The sequence below is a fragment of the Abrus precatorius genome, unplaced genomic scaffold, assembly GCF_003935025.1.
Source record: "Abrus precatorius isolate BTA unplaced genomic scaffold, Abrus_2018 Scaffold3, whole genome shotgun sequence".
Classification (NCBI taxonomy): Eukaryota; Viridiplantae; Streptophyta; class Magnoliopsida; order Fabales; family Fabaceae; genus Abrus; species Abrus precatorius.
This window is the reverse complement of record NW_020874373.1, coordinates 29672112-29694383: the sequence shown is the minus strand read 5'-3', so window position 1 is coordinate 29694383 and position 22272 is coordinate 29672112. Positions and strand designations below refer to the sequence as shown.

General features: G+C 33.2%; 4 protein-coding genes across 7 annotated transcripts; 2 read left to right on the top strand and 2 right to left on the bottom strand.

Annotated features, from left to right (window-relative positions):
* Window positions 1–4526: 4526 nt before the first annotated feature.
* On the top strand, window positions 4527–5263 carry LOC113862450 (PRA1 family protein B4-like). The gene has a single exon (XM_027495536.1). It carries the CDS (start codon window positions 4527–4529, stop codon window positions 5175–5177), a length of 651 nt encoding a protein of 216 aa, XP_027351337.1. The 3' UTR covers window positions 5178–5263.
* A 1884-nt stretch (window positions 5264–7147) lies between these two features.
* LOC113863665 (mitochondrial pyruvate carrier 1-like) lies at window positions 7148–9438 on the bottom strand. Of its 2 annotated transcripts, XM_027497315.1 has the most exons (6): window positions 9252–9376; window positions 8876–9006; window positions 8201–8322; window positions 7702–7756; window positions 7456–7591; window positions 7148–7364 (listed from the first exon to the last, which is right to left on the bottom strand). In XM_027497315.1, the coding sequence occupies exons 3-6, from the start codon at window positions 8294–8296 to the stop codon at window positions 7325–7327; spliced, it is 327 nt and encodes a 108-aa protein (XP_027353116.1). In that variant the 5' UTR covers window positions 8297–8322; window positions 8876–9006; window positions 9252–9376; the 3' UTR covers window positions 7148–7324. The 2 variants fall into 2 exon arrangements, with proteins under 2 accessions (XP_027353116.1, XP_027353114.1); XM_027497313.1 differs by having other exon boundaries at window positions 8201–9438.
* Window positions 9439–10067: 629 nt separating this feature from the next.
* Window positions 10068–22272, bottom strand: LOC113861481 (protein DETOXIFICATION 44, chloroplastic). 3 transcript variants are annotated; one of them, XR_003504237.1, is made up of 14 exons: window positions 22021–22255; window positions 21656–21780; window positions 21000–21158; window positions 20737–20870; window positions 19732–19867; window positions 18632–18728; window positions 18426–18526; window positions 17185–17348; window positions 16578–16649; window positions 16343–16459; window positions 15570–15665; window positions 15357–15478; window positions 14657–15110; window positions 10068–10126 (listed from the first exon to the last, which is right to left on the bottom strand). XR_003504237.1 is itself a non-coding variant. In XM_027494314.1 (13 exons), the coding sequence occupies exons 1-13, from the start codon at window positions 22236–22238 to the stop codon at window positions 15053–15055; spliced, it is 1599 nt and encodes a 532-aa protein (XP_027350115.1). In that variant the 5' UTR covers window positions 22239–22272; the 3' UTR covers window positions 14546–15052. The 3 variants fall into 3 exon arrangements, 1 of the variants encoding a protein (XP_027350115.1); XM_027494314.1 differs by lacking the exon at window positions 10068–10126 and having other exon boundaries at window positions 14546–15110; window positions 22021–22272; XR_003504238.1 differs by lacking the exons at window positions 10068–10126; window positions 14657–15110 and having other exon boundaries at window positions 15426–15478; window positions 15570–16291.
* LOC113861479 lies at window positions 11159–13459 on the top strand. The gene is made up of 2 exons (XM_027494313.1): window positions 11159–11318; window positions 11623–13459. The coding sequence occupies exons 1-2, from the start codon at window positions 11293–11295 to the stop codon at window positions 13205–13207; spliced, it is 1611 nt and encodes a 536-aa protein (XP_027350114.1). The 5' UTR covers window positions 11159–11292; the 3' UTR covers window positions 13208–13459.

Sequence of the window (22272 nt, the reverse complement as noted above, 5' to 3'; positions counted from 1 at the left end):
TTCTACACATTCGACATCAAACAAGATTAATCAAACAACATACATTAATGACACAACATACCACAATAAGACAACATACATTAATAAAATCTACCACACTTTTTACAATCATACGGTACTAGTCATGATTAATGTTAGCATTGCTTTGTTGAGTACAATGACGTTGATTATGACCTGGTTCTCGACATAACCGACATCGTTGTCACGGTTGTGACTCAACCCAATCCATTTCATTTCTAATTCTACAAGCCTTTGGTCTTCCTTTACCTCGTGCTCTATCTTGATCAGGCAACAACTTCCATTCATCATTTTGTAAAATGTTTGCTTCATTTCCAAGCGGCCACCACTGAGATGAGTATGCGTTCACAACATATTGCAGAGTATATACAGGGTCAACATACTGCCAAAAGTCTATACTTACAGTAACACAAGCGGCTATGACATGTGAACAAGGGTATCGGTATGCCTGAAATTTGTCACATTCACATTCACGTGTAGATAATATCACACTCCACTTATGACCTCCCCTTTGTGTCATTAGATTAAAAGCCTCTTCAATCTCGAACCTTGTACTTTGTATGTCGTAACGACGAACCTGATGTGAAGATGCTTCTTGTTGATTTTTTTCTATAGCTTCAATTAATTTACGACAATACCTTTTACCATTGTTCATGTCATTGATTGCGCTTTCACCCCGTTTGACAAAATATTCGACCAATCTACTATAGGTTGCTTTCACAAGGGCAGTAATTGGGAGATTTCTTGCCCCTTTTAAAACTTTATTCACTGACTCAGACAAATTAGTCGTCATGTGACCATAACGTCGCCCTTCATGATCATAAGCCAAGCTCCACTTTTCCTTTGATATGTTGTCAATCCATGTTTGAACTTCAGGAGAATGCGAACGAAATTTATTAAGACCAGCTTCAAATCTTTACTTGCAAGGTGTATACGCTACATTTAAATAAGTTATACAGTTAATGGTGAAAAATAAATATATATTCATAGATAATGTAAAATGTAATAGTGATAACATACTTACCTAATTTCATAAGCATACTCTTCATTGCGGAATTTTTGAATCTTCTATTGAAATTGCTTGCAATGTGACGAATGCAATAAACATGGTAAGCATTAGGAGGTTGCCACCTAATATGTGGATTAGACATAGCACTTTTAATACTTTGATGGCGATCAGATATTAAATAAATTCCAGTTTTATCAGTAACATTTAGACGGATCATGGCTAAGAACCATTCCCATGCTGATAATGTTTCTCCTTCAACAATGGCAAATGCTATAGGAAGCACACTGTTATTGCCATCTTGAGTTGTAGCAATAAGCAATGTTTGCTTATACTTACCATACAAAAAGGTACCGTCTACCTGTATTATAGGCTTGCAAAACTTGAAGGCTTCACGACATTGCCTAAACGACCAAAATACTCGATGAAAGACTCTGAATCTATTATCCATTACATTACCTCTCACATAATCATTGGTCTCAATTTTGTAAACTGACCCTGGAGCATGTAATTGCATGTATTCTAACCATCTTGGTAATGTTGCATAAGATTCATCCCAATCACCAAATATTGTCACAATTGCTTTTTGCTTTACTTTCCATGCTTTTTTGTATGAAACTGAATACCCAAATTGGCCACTTATTCTCTCTTGGATTAATGAAACGGGAACAGAAGGTTCTTCTTTGACCATACCTGTCAATAAAATTAACAATACATCTCAGCTAATGATCATATCCAAATCATTTTAAATAGACAAATAAATATAATCTCAATTGAGTTTCACGTACCAATAATGCATGAACAAATAAAATTTGAATCTAACTTTTTGTGGTCTTGAGAAATCATAGTATTAACGCAGGTATGCAGACCACCCCATCTCGTAATTTTCCACTTATTTGAATTTTTGGGTAGCAATGCTCTTACTTTCCAAGGACACCCGGAAATATGATTCACACACTTGACAAAATGAGTTGATGCTTTTGACTCAACCACAAAAAATGTTTTATGTTTCTTCATTGCATAATGTTTTATCGCCATCTTTACCTCCTCTTTAGAGTCAAATAGTTGTCCAACATATAATGCATCTCCTTGTACCCATGATTGTGACGAATGCAACTCCGAAAAATCCAATTCTTGATCAGGATGTTCCCAATTAATAGCAGTGTAGTGTGAACTTATGTTCCAAAAAGGTGTTATAGAATCTGTATTAAACTCAAGAAATGTTAGTTAAAAATATTTTACAATTATTGTATTATATAAAATTATACCTGCATATTGTTCTTGCATAATGTTATTTCTTTCAGTGTTTGGAACTGTCATCATTGAATCGAAGCCATCTTCCAAATCAGTATCAGAAGAACTATCTAAAGGAATTTCTCCTTCATCTTCATAGTCATCATCGTACTCATCTTTGTCATCTTTAGATGCAGCAGCAAATATTTATTAATAAATTATACAATTTTAAACATCATATAATTTAAATAAATATTATACATTACCTCCTCCAATTGCATACTCTTCTTCATTGTCACTAACGGACACAGTTGGGAGTGATACATTTAAACATAACAAACTTTCACCTACATGAGAAGTTTCACCAACCGCAATATCCACATATAACTCAACTACTCTTTCATGCCGTTCTTGACAAGCACTTATCATACAGTCAATGTCTTCATCATCACATACATCTAAAATTGTGTAATTTCCACTCCTTGAATCAACTAAAATTCGTGAAATTAGTTTAGAAATTATATTACTATTGCACAATCTCAATTTTGTATGTATTTTTTTTTCAACATCTCAAAAGTAATTCCACGTTCTATTTTAATCATTTTCTTATTCCCTTCGAATATGATACCCTCATTTCCTTCGTACACTCTTCCATTCCAGTATAAAATAATCACAATTTCAGTCATCCTGTGTATCAAATTAAAAAATACAACCAAAATTATTACAAAATTTTACCTAAACAAATAGTAACAAAAATAATTACCACAACATTAAAATAATATATTTTTATATTTATATTTTTAATAATATTATATTAACATTAAATAAATTAAATTTATTACTACAAATATTTTTATTTTTATTTATTTATAATAATATTAAAATTATTAATTCAAATTTATTTACAATAATAAAAAAATTTAAAACAATAAATTAATAACATTCTAACCTTTTTCTTCCAGTAGAACAGCTCACAATTGCGGAACTCCTCTCCTCACAATTGCGAAATGCAGTAGCAGAATACACCTCGGCGTCTGCCTTTATATAATGCGTTTGGGAGAGATAGTGTCGGCATTCTTTCAGCCGATACACAAGTGTCGCATAAATTTAACCGACACACATGACTTTTGAGAGCGGTTCGAATTGAACCGCTCTCAAAAATCCATTTTAGAGAGCGGTTCGAATTGAACCGCTCTCAAAAGTCATTTAAGAGAGCGGTTCAATTGGAACCGCTCTCAAAAGTCATTTAAGAGAGCGGTTTCAGTAGTCGGGTCTGGCACCTGTGTCGGCATTCCTTCAGCCGATACTTGATCTTGTGTCGCCAACATTTTTTTCGACACTCACAAATCACCCTAGACAGGGAATTTTTTGTCAAACAACCCCATACGGATAAAATGTCTTTCATTTAACCCTAGGCAAAAATCCCTCTCTTTTCTAAAGTCTTTACTGTTTGCATCACTATATATATAAAGAAGGATCAATACCCATACCTTTTGGTGCGACTGAGGAGCAGCAGCTTATGGTGAATTGGTCTCCATTGGTGTTCTAAACCCAGAATTGAACAAGAAACTCAGTGCTCAAATTGCCTTCGTTCTTCAAACCAAATTGTCAGTGCCCAAGTCTCGATTCTACTTAAACTTGATAATACGACGGTTATTTGTTTATTTGTAGGGTTATAACTGTGGGTTGAACGGGTCCATCGTGGTGAAAGAAAAACGAAACCTCAGTTTATTATTCTGCTTAGTCTTTTATAAATTGATATCTAGAATTTAATATACGAATAATTTGAATTTGATCGTGTGAGTCTAATCTTATATATTCTGTCTGTAATCTTATATATAATATTTAACTTGTACCCTAATAGAAAAGTACATGCATTGTTATGATAAGAATATATGCAAATTTCATGAAATGGAGTTTGAACCTAAAACCCAACCCGATTTCCATCAATTCATATAATATTTGTTATATTGTCCTCATTATATTAATTATTTCACCCGTAAATTCCCATATCTAATTACCGATTGAGAAACTTTAACAACACTAATATAGGAAGATTAGCATGAAGTGGATAGAAACTTGTATTTTCTGGTTAAGAAGCATTGTGGTTAAATATAAATAAAACCCATTTTCAGCGATTTATATAACAGTAATAAATATAGAAAGAGAGAACCAAAACAATAGGAAAACAATCTATTTCCATCGTTCTTTCTTCTCTTTTCCCTCTTCCCTCTTCCAACCCTTTGATTTCCAATTAACGAGAAGCAGCATGGCCTCAACCACACCATCACCCGCACCCACGCCACCGCCACCGGTCCTTCCCATTACAAACCCCAATAGCAGCGAACCCGCAGCAGCCTCACCCGCATTCCGCGCGTTTGTGAGCTACGCATCGGAGTCCCTTCGTCACGCGCTATCGCAACGGCGTGCATGGTCAGAACTCACCGACCGCACCGCATTTTCAAAACCCTTGTCGTTCTCCGAAGCGACGCTACGCATTCGGCACAACGTGTCGTACTTCCGCATAAACTACTACGTCGTCGTTTCGCTAATTCTCGCCGTTTCGCTCCTCTCGAATCCCTTCTCTCTCTTCATGCTGGTGGCTCTCCTCGCTTCGTGGCTCTTCCTATACCTCCTTCGTCCGTCGGATCAGCCTCTGCATCTCTTTGGACGCACCTTCTCCGACTTCGAAACGCTCTCGCTCCTCGCTGCATTAACCACTTTTCTTCTGTTTCTGACATCGCTGGGCTCTCTCCTTGTGAACGCCGTCACGATCGCCGTCGCGGTGGTTGGAGCACATGCGGCGTTGAGAGTGCCGGAAGACTTGTTCATGGACGAGCGTGATGCTTCTCAGACCATCGGGATCTTCTCCATCCTCCGCGCCGCTGTTGCCGCCCCTCCCCCCGTCGTTCCCCGCTGAAGAAGCTTCTAGAACCTCAATTGTTCCATTTTTAAGTTGGTTTTTATGTTTGATGTATCCACATTATTAGTAGTAATTTTGCTAGAAACACCTTTATAAAATTTTTAAGGTGTTTTAAATTTTATTAAAACACACTTACTCTGTCAATCTGTATCAATTAAGTATTGGCAATTTTTTTCTTGGATATTTTTTTTGTTACAATTTCTTTGGAAGTAAGCCTTTTTTTTTTTTTTTTCATTTTGGGTTGAGGAAAATTTAATTGTTTGGCTTAAATATATTTTTGGTTACTCAAAGTAAAGTGTATTTTGAGTTTTTTTTTTATAATTTGTACATCTTTGAAAGTTATTGCTTTAAATTTATAATCATTATTATTTTTTTAATCTAAATCACTAATATTTCCAATTAAAATAATTACTTGAAGTCAAAATAGAACTACATATTAATTAGCACATATTAATTTGTGTCACGGAATAAATTAATAAAAAAATATAGTATAATATAGTTTAGGGAATTAAAATTATATTTAAATTCAATTATTATTTCCTAAGTGATAGTTTTGTAGTCTACGTTATTCTTTGAATAATTTCTAATGTGTCTTATAATTAAAAAAATACTTAATACATTTTTATACGGGAAATAATTATCATTATTGATTTTAATTTAAATATATAAATAAATAATAAATATTAACAATATATTTAAAAAATATAAATTTTTTTAATTTAAAAAATTACAACTGTCAAATTCAAATAAATATTAAAAATTCTATCTCAAATTTACTAGCACTGGCATTCATTTATCCTTTATTTATTTTTTCAATTCCTCCGCTCGTTGCTTAAAGTGATTTTGGTTCTCGAAGGAACATCTCGTTTTTGTTTGATTTGGCAATGCAAATTCTGAATGGGCTTGAATAAGAAACCCATGGCCACTTTTGGTAGGTTGAATGTTTACGGAAATTTCACGACCCAAATGAAATGCTTAAGGCAACATTGCACAACCATGATTAGTGATTGGGTTGTGTTGACCAAAGAAAAACAAGTTAATAATTGTGGCTTGAGACTGGCAATTACAATGTTTATAAATCTAATGAATTAAAAGCCTAAGATAATATTAAAATATCTTCAGTATGGGCTTTAAACATGAACTTTAATTTGTTGTTGTTTTAATAAATCTTGAGCTTTTAACTAATTATACTTATATTCATACACGAATTGTTTGGTATTGTCAGCGAAAAATACAAAGTATATCCAAAGCATATGTGAGAACCCTGACTGAATAGATTTCCTTTGACAAGGAGAGTTTTCGTTTAGCAACGAGCAACCCCGATAAAGCAACTCAATCTTAGGAATGCGAAATCATGATTGTTTTTCGGTTTATCATTCAGAATCACAATACTAGACTACTAGTGCATCATATCATAAGTCTATATATTTCTTAATGAATCTAACTGTTTCGGGTTTTCTTATATATTCTCAGTATTTTATCAATAACAGATAAGGAACCTAATTATCACGGCAAATTTCTGAAACTAGTAGAGAACATATACACGATTTGGCTCTCTGTATAAAAAGAGTCATGCAGTTAACAAAATTTACAACTAGCGTTGATATATATATATATATATATATCTATGGAGCTAATATTGCTGAATTATAGCTAGCTGTAAAAATCCAATGATCGTGGTTCATTCTGATAATTATATTGCTACTCATAATGGCAACAAAAGTTCATATTGCTAGTGAAAAAATGTATATTGTTATGTTAAATAGAGTTCTTTATTCTTTGGTTCTTTGGATGACTTGTGCACAGCTAGTGAGCAAAGTTCGTTGTTATGAAAATTTGTATTTTTTGAAGACCCTTCTAGCCACCGGAAAAATCGTGATAATTTAATTTACATTTTTCCCTCATTTTTTCCATGCCTTTTCTTAAATAGAATTTACAACCAATGCCATTCCAGAGGAAAATCCGAGAGCCAAGAAACTTTTTATTAATCAATAATATACAATAGGAAATAAACAAATAGGAAAACAATATTACATGAATTTTGGTTACGAAAAAGTAGAAACAAATTATTAATCTACACGAATAATCAAATGCAAATTCTCATATTTAACACCCCACGAAAAAGCAGCAAATACAGCTTCAAGTTACTTGGATGAAGCTTCATTCTTCTTGTCAGAGAGGTACCTATTCATAGTAAAATAAAATACGCATAAATTGATGCCTAGACATGAAAAGCATAGTTTTTAGTGTGCTAAGCTAAGCTAAAGCAACGTACCCATTCCCCTTTGCCCAACGGGAGAGTTGACGTAATTGTACGGCCTCATTGGATGCATGGCAAGAAAGTAATAGGTAGTTTCGTGGTTGTACCATCCATGCAAATCTCATGAACAATACTGAATAGACACACATCACTGCAGCACCAACACAAAGATAAGACAGGAAAATAAAAATAAAATTACTTAGCCACTTAGAATGTGTGCTATATTGTTGAGAACATTCCAAGTTAACACAGATTTTCCACCTGCTGTCATGTTGCCTGAGATCATTTCTGGTGGTTTATTCATATCCATCAACCCCTGAAAACAAACATACCACATATTTAATTGTATGATAATATGTTGCACGGATGTGGATACAAGTGTGGGCTTGATATATCTAATTTTTAAATATGTTAATTTTTTAAAAATATGGATGGTAAAAGTATATTAAGCAAACTATATTTTTTGTATAAATTCCTTATGTTTTGTTAATTTATTTTCTATACTTTAAATATCTCTAATACTTATATTAATTTGTCATCATTATTGTATTACTATTCATCTGTAATCTCTAGAAAATTTTATTGAAAAAGCATAAGCATGATCAAATTTAAACAAAAATGTTATATTAAGTTATAATACTAATCTCTTTGTTATCCAATAAAAAAATGTATGTTAATGGTAATGCAATCAAAGTTTAACATGGAGACAGTCGCGTATTGTGCAATGTGTGTGTAAAAGAGTAAAAGGAGTGTAACCTACGGCAGCAACGAAACCCCAATTGGCAACAGGTCCCCAAAAATGTGTTGTTTTTGGACCAACTGGGCTGTTCCCAAATGCTCGCAAATTTGAAGCCATTTGTTAATATTGTTGCTTAAGCACCTCTGATTTTCAACATAAAACATAAGTTAGATGATTGGATACAGTTGTTAAGACATTTCTTTTCCAAAATTAAATCAGACTCACGTAATAAAATTATAATAATAGTTATAACATCAAATCTCTTTTTTTTCTTCTTTTTGATATCAGAAAACTTCAAATACTGTCACACAATCAGCAAGCAAACAATTTTGGTATGATGAGCAGGGGAAGCATGGCCTTTTAAATTGAATGATCCTTTCCCTTAAGTGAAGTTACCATGACTTGAAATTCAAGTTAATTCCTATTCAGAGCATTTTCTTACTTCTATTAACATTGAAAAATAAACATACAATGATTAAAAAAATTACAGCTCTTCTATGTGCTTTATCACTGGATTCATGCAATTCTCAGTAACAGTATTGCCCATAAACAAGTGCCCCATGTAATTATGTAAATTAAGCATGCTTTTAAGTATGATCAACGACAAATTCACATCAACCGCGTAACCACTAGTTGACCAAACACGGACTCAAATTTCAACATTGCCAAAGACAAAAAAACTTATCCTGCTACAACCAATTTAACTTCATCCAAATTGCATCGTGTTTACAACACAAACTTTTGTCGTTGCATGTTATCACAACATTTGCATGAAACGCAGTCACATTTGACATGCCATGTGAAGATCATAAGCTTAACTTTATGCCCTGAGAAAAAAAAATAGCATAAAGACCAATTATCTATGATTTGGCCATTGATCATGAGACTAACAAATGAAAAAAATAAAATAGTAAACATTCCCAATCAGTAAAATATTGTGAATAAAATGGTACAAAGATAAATAAATATAAAGAAGACTCAAAACCCAATACAAAGACAATGTTCACAACCACACCTATTGTGTTGATGGGAACAATTGCGTGATCAGTAACATAGAAGACAGGAACTTCACCTTATGGTTAAGGTTGGAACTAGATTGTGTTGAGAATGGGAAAAGGAACACACAGAAAGATAAAAGTTCGGCAGAGACATAGCACGTGTGGACCCAGTCAACTAATCCCTTTTTGTTGAATGGATAGGAAAGGTAGTAGGAGTAGGGAGGCGTGTATAAGAACAAGGTTCACCAATCATCTTCATTTGTTTTTTCTTTGTTCAAATCATCTTCAAATTCAATCAACACAAGAAGGTGGTCATGGCCATGATGGGCTTCAACTTTTAGGGCCTGTAGTCATGGACTACATGGTTTAGGCCCACACAGATGAATGATAATTGCTTCTGACCCACATGAAGTTTCAAGGTTCACTTGATATTGCTATCCACTGCCTCTAATATTTTTCTGTTAGTAAAACTAGTTGAATGTAGTGGACCAACAAAAAAAAAAACACTATTTGAATGTAAACATGCTAGTATTTCAATTAACACATAATTTATATAACTAAAAATAATTATTATGATGATTGCTGAATTAAATTTCATAACAGTACAGGTAACGATAGAATTACCTAACGTTTCTCAGAATTTTTATCGAGTGGAACAAAAACCATGATATTGGAATAGAATGAGAAATAGTCATGTGCATATTAATCACTCTCTGACATTGATTAATAATAATAATAGTCGTTGACAAATTATTCAGCGATAATCGTTAACAGCACATATCAGACTATGAATTACTTACACAACACACAGAGAAAAAAAGACTACAAATTCCTCATTGATTAATGTTAATTGCTTAACGTTTGATGACAGCCACTAATTAACTAACAAGAGAAAAGAGTACATACTGCAAACCTAACTTAATTATCTGCAGTGGACAAGTCAGAGTTCCTAATTACTTAGAGTATGCTATTTAATTGTTTTAAATGAACATCGTAAAGTAAATAATGATTAAGATTCTCAAATTTATTAAAAAATATTAATATTATTTTATAGATATATAAGATATAAATAATATTAAAAATTCTAAATATTATCACACAAATATTATTCATATTTCACAAGTAATATAGAGTATAGCTAAAAAATTCAATTTTCAATTTAATTATGTAAATTAGATTATAAAATAATTTGAATGTACACAATTTATTAATACATTAATGAAATATAAAATTGTATTTATTAGCAAAATAAAAAAGAGATATAAAATTGTAATATCTTTCATTTAAAACAACTTTATAATATAGTTAATTTAACATTATTACTTTACTCAATTATATTTTTTTGTTATCCAATTTTTAATTAATTTCGTTCATCACAAGAATTCAAACACTAGTACCGAACATGCAACAGCATTAAATGAATTCTTAAATCAAATGGTAAAATAAAATAAATCTTAAAACAAAGATAAACAACATGTGCTAGGGTTAAAAATATAGGGCAAATAGAGATAGATAAAGAAAGAGTTTTTCTATATCTTCTACAATTTTTTAATAATTCACCTATTACTTTATTAAATTAAATAAAAGAGTATTTATTATTTTAAAGATATAAAATGATTAAATATTTAAATTATTTAATAATTAAGAAAATTGGTAAAAAATAAAAAAAATTAAAAATAGTGTTGAATGAAGGGAACAGTGGGAGAGGAAGAAGCAAGAGGACCAAATAGAAAAGGAGCCCTTCATGATGAAGAAAGCTCTTGCGAGTTGCCACCATGAAGCAAGTACTGCCACGTGTCACAACCCTACCAGCTCATAAGCCAAACCATAGGAATCTGAAAAAGTGCCACGTCATCATGCCTATCCAAATTGTAGGCTTTCACATTTCCCTCGTCCAAATGCAAAATGAACTCTTCAACTTTTTCTTAGACAACAAGTCAAGAATGACGTTTGTAATGACAACACCACGTTCCGAACAAAGATCCATCCCATAAAAAACAAACCCAAAACCCTTCTAAAACCCTCGAACACAAACTGCATAACTGAACACAACTCACACAACAACATCCACAAGGATCCAAACTACATGAATGCTTCTTCATTAGCAAAACGCGTATGAAGACTAATAATCTCGTTTCTGGGTCAGTTACTTTTTTCTTAATCTCAAACTGTCTATAGTTCCATGCCCTTGTTACTGTTTAATTAATTTTCTATTCTTTCATTTGATTCAAACTGCATCTGAGTTTTATTTTATTTTTTTATGTTCCTTCTTATGATCAATTTTGGTGGTTGTTTCATTAGCTTTCTATGCTTTTCTTATGTTTCTATATGTATGCATGTATATTTTTTATTTTGATAACTTTTCTGATGATTTATTGAAGGAACTGAGTTGAAAGTTGACAAAAAGTTTTTTTTTTTTTTTTCGGCTATTTGGAATGGCTACAGGGACAGGAAATCACGCAAGAGACGCAGTGGTGGAACTGATTCAGTGGAAGATACTCTTGAAAAGTGGAAGGAGTATAATAGGCAGCAACAACTTGGTTCTAGAGAAAATGGGGTGGAAGCGATTCACAAAGTTCCGGCAAAAGGGTCAAGAAAAGGGTGCATGAGAGGCAAAGGAGGGCCTCAGAATTCTGATTGCAAGTTCAGAGGCGTGAGACAGAGGATTTGGGGCAAATGGGTTGCTGAAATTCGCGAACCTATCAATGGAAAGCTCGTGGGTGAGAAAGCAAATAGACTTTGGCTTGGTACTTTCGCTACTGCACTTGAAGCTGCTCTTGCTTATGATGAAGCAGCTAAGGCTATGTATGGCCCTTATGCGCGGTTGAACTTTCCTGAGCCTTCTGTGGAGTCAATAGGCTCTAATGGATCATCATCTAGTGGATGTGATAAAAAATCAACAAGTGGTTCTGCTGACACGTTGAATGGTGGTGATCTTGCAAAAGCTGAGGAGTTGGAGGCGAATCTTCATCGGTCACATGAAGACAAACTCGGGTTTTCTGAGGTTGGTGTCCTTGAGGAAACAGAAGAGAAACCTGTTTTTTCTAAAGCTTGTGTGGCTGGTGACTCAACGGAGCAGTCCAAGGAAATGAAAATTGGCTTTGTTCAATGTCAAACAAGTGTAACTTTGAAGAATGTTGAGCCTGAAATACCTGGAGAAAATGGAGGAATAGAGAAAGGATTAGAAGAGGTTCTGAAAAACTCTGGCATAAGTGGAGAGGGTAATCAAGTGCAGAAGAAGCCTATGACTATAGAAATGAATACTAGAGATGACTATTGTAGATCTTCTGATGCTACTGAACAAGAGATTGTGGTGAAGTGTGAAGAACAAACAGAAGAATCAGTTGAAACTATGAAATCTTGTGAGTTGAGCTGCAGCAACCATTGCCTTGGATATATCCATAATAAGATTTCAGATACCAATCCAAGACCAAATTCTGAGCATTTTGATATCATCCAAACTGAGGCATCCATTGCAAAGAAACACACCGAGGAAGTAATTTCTGAAATCCTGGAACTTTGTAGCAGCAAGTGCTCAAAGATTAGACATGTCGAATCACAAAATGAGAAATATAAAAATGGACATTTTGATGAGATGAAAGCTAAGCTAACGGGCTTGGAATACAAGCTGAGAGCACATTCTATTGGTTGCAAGAATGAATCACCTTCCAATCATTCCATGCAGGGAATTCATCTATTTGGTGGTGGCAGTGTTGGACTTGAACCAATTGAAAGAATGTCTGAAGTTGAGGATTTGAACATCAATTCAAGTAAAAACTCTAAATTGCTAGAGAAAGGAAATAATGGAAGTGCATTACCTGGATTTAATTCAGGGCAGAGTAGGAAGCTGTGTGATCTTTCTCAACAGTTGCACAAACTGGGTGGTTACTTACCTGAATATTGGAATAATATGCAGTTTGCGGAATTGGATGGTGGTAATGATTATAGTTTCTTGAGTCCTGACTATGATTTTGGCTTATTGGAAGAGCAGAAGTTACTTGATATATGCTTTCCACATAGAGGATCTTAGTAGTTAGTATTGTTAAAGGCTTATAATGTATGTTTTTCGCTTTGGTGCGGTTATCATAGCAGCATGTTTTTTTTCCCCACCTTAGTGATTCAATAAGGCTATGTTTCTGTTCTCTTTTCAACATCTCAATCACCATAGAATACTTTGTAGTAAGAAATTTGTATCAAATTATAAATGTTGCAGTACGATGGTTACGCCTTTCATATACGGTCAACTGCAATCGCTATCATATAATCTTAAACCCAGATTTCCACATATATTTTACTTGCCACTTGCTAAAATGTCATTATCAGTATTTGATATCCTAATATGCACGCTTTTAATGTTTTTGGGCTACGAAAATGCACATATTTGTTCAAGTGTAACACTTTGTTTTCTAAAGTAATAATTTTATTGTGTCTTTTTTCCACACGGTTAGTTTCTCCATCTAATTTAAAACAATTCTGAATGCTGGATTGGCTCAATGGATAGCTTTGAAAAATTTCTGTAACACAGCCTTGAACTGATCTTTTTTTTTAATGGTTATTCTTTTCTAATGCAAAATTAGAAGGATAAATTACATTTGCACCTCTTCATGTTTAACAAAATTTTATAAAATATCTTTCTGTATATTAATTTGACTACCTTTAATTCATATAACTGTACAAAAAATTAGGAGTGATTTGTATAATTAAAAATAATATACATTATGTTATTACATAAATTAAAATTTTATTAAACCAAGGTACTGATGTAATTTTTCCAAGCTACCCCGGGGTTCAAGCTGGAATGCCATTCAGGTGTTGCATCGGTGGGAAACAGCTGGCTTGATCTTCTTGATGTATGCCAAAGATCCTCGTTTAAGTTCAAGTGTAATAATGGAGTGATATAATAGGGGCAGTGATGTATGTTTGCTCTTATTAGTTTGATGGTCATAACCGGATACAACCTTTTAAAACAAATTATAGTTTTTTTTTCTTTTGTTATCTAGTGTCTCTAATATTTATTTATTTTTAAAACAAATTAAATATAGAAATTCCAGTATTGCGATTAGTATGTAATCTTATATAATTAAATTTAAACATGGTGATTATTGAATTAAATTTCAGAATTAGTACAGGAAATGGTAGAGCGCAACAAAAAGCATGATATTGGAAAAGAATGAGAATCGACGTCTATTAAATTAGAAAACATGTTTACAAATAAATTAAAAATGACTATTAAGTAGTATTTAACATAAAAATTGAAAATTATTGAAAAGAAAATTCTAAATTTTAATTAGAGAGAAGAGACAATTAATTTTATGAGATAGTTAAAATCATATTTAATGCAATATTAGGGACAATATTGATCACTTCAAAATAAGTAATAATAGTCATTTACTTAATATCCTCTCACTGGCATTGATTAATAATAAATAATAGTCGTTTACAAATTAATCATACGTAAGTGATTAATAAGTCAGAGTACCTAATTCTCACATGCCCTGCCTTTTAAAATGAAAATATACAAACTTACACAAAATTTCCTAATAAATATAATTTTCCAACAAAAGCCAGAAGGCGTGGCTTCTATGCTGAAGGGTGGATCATTCAATAATTTTCTCCCTCGCTGTTCTATTGGCCATTCAAACTCTCTCTACTTGTACCGGCAAGATTTTGGCAATTGCTTTGCAGCAATAGCTGCAACAGTCTAATAATTTACTATAGTCCTGCATTGCTACTGGATTATCTTCAATTGCAGAGATATAGTGTCCACATATTAGAGCTCTTGGGAATCATGTTCTAACCATCTTGAAAATGGCTTTTAACCTGATAGGTGAAAGTTGGAACTTCTGAGTACTGAATACATGAATTTGAATGCCTGTTAGTCTCCTGCTCCATCATACCAGATTGTATCCCAAGGTCCACTTTTGCTGCTCAACCTTAAAAATAAGAAAATAAAAAGCATTAGCTCAACAAAAAATCTTAAGAAGAAAATTTTGCTCATGTTATCCTAAGAATACTCTACCCCCTCCCCCTCTCAAAAGTGAGATAGGAGACAGAGAGAGAATAGAGAAATAATGACAGCAATGCCAAATCGCATTCAATCCACACAACCTGTATCATTTTTGTCATAATACCCAACAGTTTCCCAACTATCACAATTAAAATGAAATAAAATATTTTACCTCCAAACTCCAGCTAGAACACGCAAAGCCATGAAGATAAACAATCCTGTCCAGACTCCAGGAAGCCCAAGTTTTGGAGCAGCCACCAGAAGGAAAGTTGAAGAAACTAGTCCAACTAGCACCTACCCATAGCAAAAGAAAGGAAATGCCTTAAAGAGGAAACAACCATTTGGAATGTTTAGCTATCTTTCAATCATTGGACTAGGTAAATACCATTGAGTAAGCAGCATATCCAAAGTCTGATACGCCATAATAAATCCCATCAATAACAAATGCCAAAGCATTCACTGGTTGAGATCCAGCAACAAACTGCACATATAATGATGCAAGTAAGTTTCAGATATTTCAAATGACATTACTATGTATACATGCTTCCACAGATAGAATGGAGAGTAGTATTCGTACTACATGTAATGAATATTTATTAGTTCCAATAGCATGGCTTAAATACCCATCAAGCACAAAAGTTCAGATACTGTCTAAAATCATTAGCTTTCTATCTATTCATCCATATTAGAGGAAAAACAGTCTAAAATAAATTCAATATAAACACATCCAAATGAATTTTACTTCAACTTGTAGCCAGGCAATAATCATTTATATGATCAATATTGTCTATTCAAACTTTCTGTAACAAATAAATAATTCAGCAGAAAATATCAAAATGACCTAAGGTTTTACATTCACCATAACCAAGTAACTTTACAAGATAAATAGTTCATGGTGCACCATTTTTAAAGGGAAGAGAGAGAAAGAGAGAGTTGCACTCTTCTACTTTCTTGAACCAACTCCTTCCCCGGTAAATACACTGTAATGATTTTTTTTTCAACTATAACGATTTCTAAATGAAGTTGTTAATTATGAACTTCCCCTTTTCACAGACTGATTGCCTGATTCTTTAAGTCAATCCAAATTAACTAGGGAGTGGGTGAAGCCTACAATATGATAATAAAGGTACTTTTCTGCAAATAATTGTGCTTTCTTACCAATATACCTGACTGAGCAACATCCAGAACTTCTGAATCTGAGCTAAATAAACTAGAAAATGCTTCAAACCCAATGAATAAGATCATAGACAAAGTGATTCCTGCTCCTAAACCAATCTGCTTAACATGTAAAAGAGAGCAGGAGGAGAAAGGAATTCTGGATCAGAATGGGTTACAATCTCATTAAAAGAAGGTATGAATGAAGAAGCAGTCTATGGGGACAACAAGCAATAACCTGTATCACTCTATATATAACAAGGCGTGCTTGCCCATAATTTCCCTGAGAGTAGCTACTGGCAAGGAGTGCCTGTAAAAAAAAAAAATGTCATTTAAACATGAAAAAGTAAGTTTCAACCAAATAAATTTCAATCACCAAATAATTTTCAAGAAGTTTGTTTGTGTCATATCTTCAAATAATCTGAATTACACAAATGAAAGAATTTATCTGTATCTGACTACACAGTCAATTCTTTCAATACTTACTGTATGTGGGGGTTGGGGGCGGAGGATATAGTGGAATATTGGAGTTCTTGCTAATACCATTTCAGTAGCTTGGGAAATGTAAGAATATCAACCTTTTCATGCAAAATAGAATGGGCCCCAATTTGCTTGATTTCATGGTCAGGGAAAGCTCCCAAATGTTGACCATAATACAAGTACAACAACAAAGAAACCTCATCCCACCAATGATAAAATCTTATTCTTCTGAATTCATGTGGAAACTGGACGAGTTACACTTCCCATGAGATATGTATTGATCATTTGATCTGGTGTAGCATTGGTATATATCTAATATTTAAACAAAATGCAATTTCTAGTCCAATGCAATTGTATTATCTAACCTGACCAGCAAGCGCCAGAGCATCTGTGAGTAAAGAAACAGACAACCAAACTTGCATGCATATTTGATGACCTGCCATAAGTATAGGGCCCTGCTTAGCTGCGGCTGATGTTGACAGTGTTATAGTTGTAAACACAGCCAAAGTCCTGGCAGTAAGAAGACCACCTATAAAATGCAATAGTTAAAAGGTAAATATTAATCCACGCTACTCCTTAACTCACATCTGTCAAGTCATATTTCATTACTATAAAAATATATAAACATAGGTTGCTAACCAAACAAAACATTTTCAAGCTAATGAAAATCATATTTCATTACTAAAAGTTATATAAACATATATTACATATATGAACAAACAGAAGTCCTGTCAAAAGTACAAAAGTACAAATACCACCAACTTCATTTTTAAGAGGCAATGTAATTGTGATATCCTTTGAAATGGATTCCATTCAATAAAATTATTTTTCTTTTAAAATCAGCCAAACACCTCTGATTCTATCATCAATAGATTTCTAAGACACTACAGATGTTGAAAGTGGGTTTGAGAAAAAAAAATCAATTTAATTAAGGCATATTTAATATTATGGACTGCAACCTAATAAATAAGATCTTCAAGAAATATGTTAATGAACAAAAAAATGTCAGTTTCTAAAAACTTTCATTCCAACTGACAAGTTATTAAACAGTGTTAGAGATGTTATATAAAACCATTTGTGTCTTCACTCTTCACCTAATAAGCTGCTGGGATAGTTGGTTCATAACATCATATTAGAGCCTCTATATTTGATTCTTCGCACCCTCACTCTTCGAATAAAAAATTGAATTTCATTGAAAGATAGGTGGGTCTGTGCATTAGCCAGTTCAAGACAAACAGTAAAATCCAATTTGAATAAAAAGTCTCTCCAAGAGTTTCAGACGAGATAGAATTAAATGCAAAATCAATAGAGAATACACTTTTAAGCATAAAATCAACAGAAACCAAAATTCTATGTGATCCACAAAGCCAAATGCTATATTCAAATTTAGTTTATTAGTTCTATAGATAAGGCATTTTTAAGATACTAAGTGAGTTAATTTGCGATCCACACAACTGTGCACAGATGGAGTATTTTCTATGAAAATGACATAATGAAGAAACTAGTAACATCTTTCCAGTCTATTCTGATTGTTTCATTATTATTACCAATTTTCTTTGAGGGGAAAGGACAGCCAAAGAAACAATTCAACTTATGAAAGACATACCAGATTTCAGATAGCTGAAAACTTTTCGCCCATCAAAGTCAAAAGGAATTAGCAGCACTTTGCTACTCAATTTCCATAGCAGAATGAAAGCTATTAGATATCTGGTGCACCAAAACAGACAAATTTTGTTAAAAGCACACCATATGTATTAAGGGACATGTGCAAAATGCACACAAAACACCAAGTTTATTACATCACTGACGTACTCAGAGATCACAGTAGCAACTGCAGCACCACTAACGCCGAAACCAAAAAAAAATATTAATATAGGATCCAATATGGCATTAAGAAAGTTTCCAGCACCTGACATTCAAAGACAAGCCTTTGTTATCTACACATCCAGCATATCCTTTACCTAGACATGAACTTTATTTCTTCACATCAACACTGGCAGGGCTCCATAGAGCATTTGCCAAAGTATAAACAAGTAAAAACAGGAAGCTGACAGCCCATAGAGCCAAATTACATTGAGATATTATATAAATTAGCTTGGTATTGGGCATTTGGAAGAGCTTAAGACGACTGACAAAACTTCTTGATATCAAAATAAGTTCTTCTAAAATTATTACAGTAAGTTTCATGGTTAAATTTGTGGCATAAGTCATGTAAACAAAGCCTATTGAATAAATGCTTAAATGAGCTGTTATCTAAACATACCCAGAACCAATATGGAAATCACAAATATAGCTAAGAAAGCAAACATTCACAGAAATTGGTACAGGAGCTACTTCCTCTTCTATGCAAAAAAAAAAAACTTAAAATGAAGAAAATGTGAAAATTTGCTAGTAGCTATTTTCTTCCCAATTTGTTCATTATTCTTTATCATAGCATTATTTTGATCCAGCATTTCATATAGTAGTCCAAAGGGGCCTTTACCATGAAATAAGATTGTTTAAATGATCCAGTAGTCAACTAAGTTATGCATCAATATAAACTGTAGATAAAGGACACACATTTAGATTATGGTTTCAGCAATTAAAGCAATCAGGCAATTCCCATTACATATTTACCATGGATCATCTCTGCCAACGGATACTTGGTTGTATTTAAAAATTTTGAATTATGCAAACTTTGTCTCTGTTCTTGAATCAAAAAGGCATGTTTAAGTGTTAATTTCTCGTCAAACTGAACTATTTCTAAGGTCTGTGCCATTCTAAATAAAAAATAAAAAGTTTATGTATTGTTGCCGATTAAAATTAGTGAGAAAGTATTCTGGTAAAAGAGTATTTGTCTCTATTTCAATTGATGAAACATACAAGTAAAGAGAGAGACTGAGTGTGAGAGAGGAAGCTGCTAAAATACTTGCCAACAGCATATAAAGGCGTCTTTGTATCCAAAAACCCACGAAAAGTGCCTTGTGCAGCTAATGCAATCACGATTGGTGGAGCACCAAAGGCCCTCAATGTAAGAAACTGCTCAGCAGGTCCACGCATGGGAGAATCCTGAGCAGCATATAAAATGGAATAAATGATGCAAACCAGATCTCTACTAAGTGTAAGATCATGCAAGGAAAATCCAATTATTCAAAACCAAGTGCCCAAGAAGAGCAGGAAACAAAAATGCTTTTCTTTTTCATTTTCATGACCCCAAACTAACAAAAAAGCAACAGAAGACCAGGATATATAAATTTTCTTGCTGTGCATAACAGAACCAGAGGACTGATAGTTGATGAATGCAAAGCAAAACTGTAAATTTATATTGCTAATATGTTTCTCAAATTGATTGCAAAATGTATAATTAACGTTAGACTACAAATAGAATGCAAATGGTGCTTAAATTTTCCAAATTGTTATAGAACTTAAATTAGGCATAAGAGCCTTCCCCAACACATTTCATATGTCAATTTAAAGCTCGATTATAATAAAACATAATTTTACATATGAAATTCAGTTTTTATTTTTTCCAATATTTATGATGATTCATTAAAACAATTATACACCACTACAAAGCATAAAATAACAGAGTATGACAAAAAAAAAGGTGTTGTTTGCAATTATACAACATAAAACAAGTTTATAAGTAATTAGTTACAAGTTTAAGAGCAAAACTTATATTTAAGTTCATAACATTAGCTGAAAATTGGTTTCAATTAAGATAGATTTTTCATGATAGCTCTATCTTGCCACAGATTTGTACAAAGACTTTTAGATCTAATCCTGAGTAAATGATTGTGCTTCTCTATTTTCCCCCCTTTATTTGTGTTGGGTGGGTGTAGCAAAGTACAACACAATCAGAAGAAAATATAACAACAAACATACTATCACTTATATGAGGTGATGTATGGATCAATAATTAGCCAAGTTTGACATACAGCAGGTATACCCATGATATTCATAAGAATGCCAGAGCAAAGGGAAAGCGCCACAGTTTCAGCAATTCCAAGAGTTGCTGCAAGTGCTAAAGAAGTTGATACTGAAGGAAGGAGCTTCTTGCCTTGGTAATTTCCTGGGAAATCATGATAACACCCACGAGATCAAAACTCTCAGTAGATACATCTGAACAAGAAAATATACAACCATGTCCAGAAAAACTAGACATCCTACTAAAACTGTGATACCTTTGTTGAAAACGTACCATTTTCATCACTTCGATTGGAATCCTCCTCCTTGCTAATTAGTGCCTGCTCCTCCGCAACAAATGATGTAGTAATATTAAGTAAAGGAACATTGAATACTTTTGACACTAGATTAAATACAGAAGCTGAAACCCCAACTGCAGCCAATTCAACTGCCCCTGCATAGAGAAATCTGATTAAGGGAGAATACTATTACAACAACGACCATTTATCAGTATAATTCAAAACAAACAGAAACAGAGAAAAGTCAATACTTGCTATCATCATCATCAACAACAACATCGAGAAACAAGCAGCAAACTATGCAATTATAATGATTAAGGTGTGATTTTTGAGAAAATGTTTTCTATTTTTACTAATAATTATAAAAATACCACCTTGTTTTTTTTTACTGTCTCCAGATTTAATGATTTGTACAAGAAATGGTGAAAATAATATTTTATTGTTTTTTTCCCACCATTTTATGTATAAATCTTTTAAAATAGGAAGGTAAAAAACAATGTGGCATTTTTGTATATTTCCTCAAGCCCAACAGACCCTTAGCTTTCAAATTCAGAATAAAATCTGCAGCCAGATAATAACAATTCTTTTTCACTTCCTCAAGTTAAATTAAAAGTTAAAACTCAAATCATAATATTCATTTTCACAGAAGTACCTATGTGGCCAACGAACGCTGTGTCAATCAATGAGGCAATAGGATCAGCTGCCAAAGCCAAAGCAGCAGGCAAGGCAATGAGTACTATCTCCATCCCAAGTTCATCAAATTTAAGCCACCCATTTCTGTTCAAGTCCCAACAAACAAACTTCAAAGTAAACAAATAGTCATAAACAATTGAATCAATTTCAGAATCCCAATCAAGCATAAAATAAAATTCAAACAAAGTATAGACAACAAATTCATCAAATTAAGCCACTCATTACAAACAAATACATAAAAACCCTTAAATCAAATTCAAAATTTAACTCCAAACAAATCATACAAAAAAAAAATCTAAAAGGAACTCAAAAATCAAAGAATACCTGAAAGGACGAAACAGAGAAGAGGGATTAAAAGGAGGTCTAGGCGAAGAGGGTCGTGGTGACGGAGTTTCAACAGAATCAGTGTTGGCATTCTTGTTTTGAGAAGCTTTCGGTGAAACTCGAACTTGAAAACGAGAAAAGCAACGAGGTTTCGAGCTAAGTGTTGGAGATTTCAAAGAGTGTGTGCAAAGAAAACACGTAGAGAGAGAAGACGCCATTCTCAATTTGGTGCATCAGAATCAGAATGAGAAT

Excerpts from the sequence above, each read along its gene's own strand:
- LOC113862450 (XM_027495536.1), top strand. The coding sequence starts at position 4,527 with ATGGCCTCAACCACACCATCACCCGCACCCACGCCACCGCCACCGGTC.
- LOC113863665 (XM_027497313.1), bottom strand. The coding sequence starts at position 8,296 with ATGGCTTCAAATTTGCGAGCATTTGGGAACAGCCCAGTTGGTCCAAAA. Across the intron at positions 7,592-7,701 it reads CTCAGGCAACATGACAGCAG|TGATGTGTGTCTATTCAGTA; the intron begins GTGGAAAATCTG and ends TTGGTGCTGCAG. Across the intron at positions 7,365-7,455 it reads CGTTGGGCAAAGGGGAATGG|GTACCTCTCTGACAAGAAGA; the intron begins GTACGTTGCTTT and ends TACTATGAATAG.
- LOC113861479 (XM_027494313.1), top strand. The coding sequence starts at position 11,293 with ATGAAGACTAATAATCTCGTTTCTGG. Across the intron at positions 11,319-11,622 it reads ACTAATAATCTCGTTTCTGG|GGACAGGAAATCACGCAAGA; the intron begins GTCAGTTACTTT and ends GAATGGCTACAG.
- LOC113861481 (XM_027494314.1), bottom strand. The coding sequence starts at position 22,238 with ATGGCGTCTTCTCTCTCTACGTGTTTTCTTTGCACACACTCTTTGAAA. Across the intron at positions 16,460-16,577 it reads TTATATATAGAGTGATACAG|ATTGGTTTAGGAGCAGGAAT; the intron begins GTTATTGCTTGT and ends CATGTTAAGCAG. Across the intron at positions 15,479-15,569 it reads GATATGCTGCTTACTCAATG|GTGCTAGTTGGACTAGTTTC; the intron begins GTATTTACCTAG and ends TGCTATGGGTAG.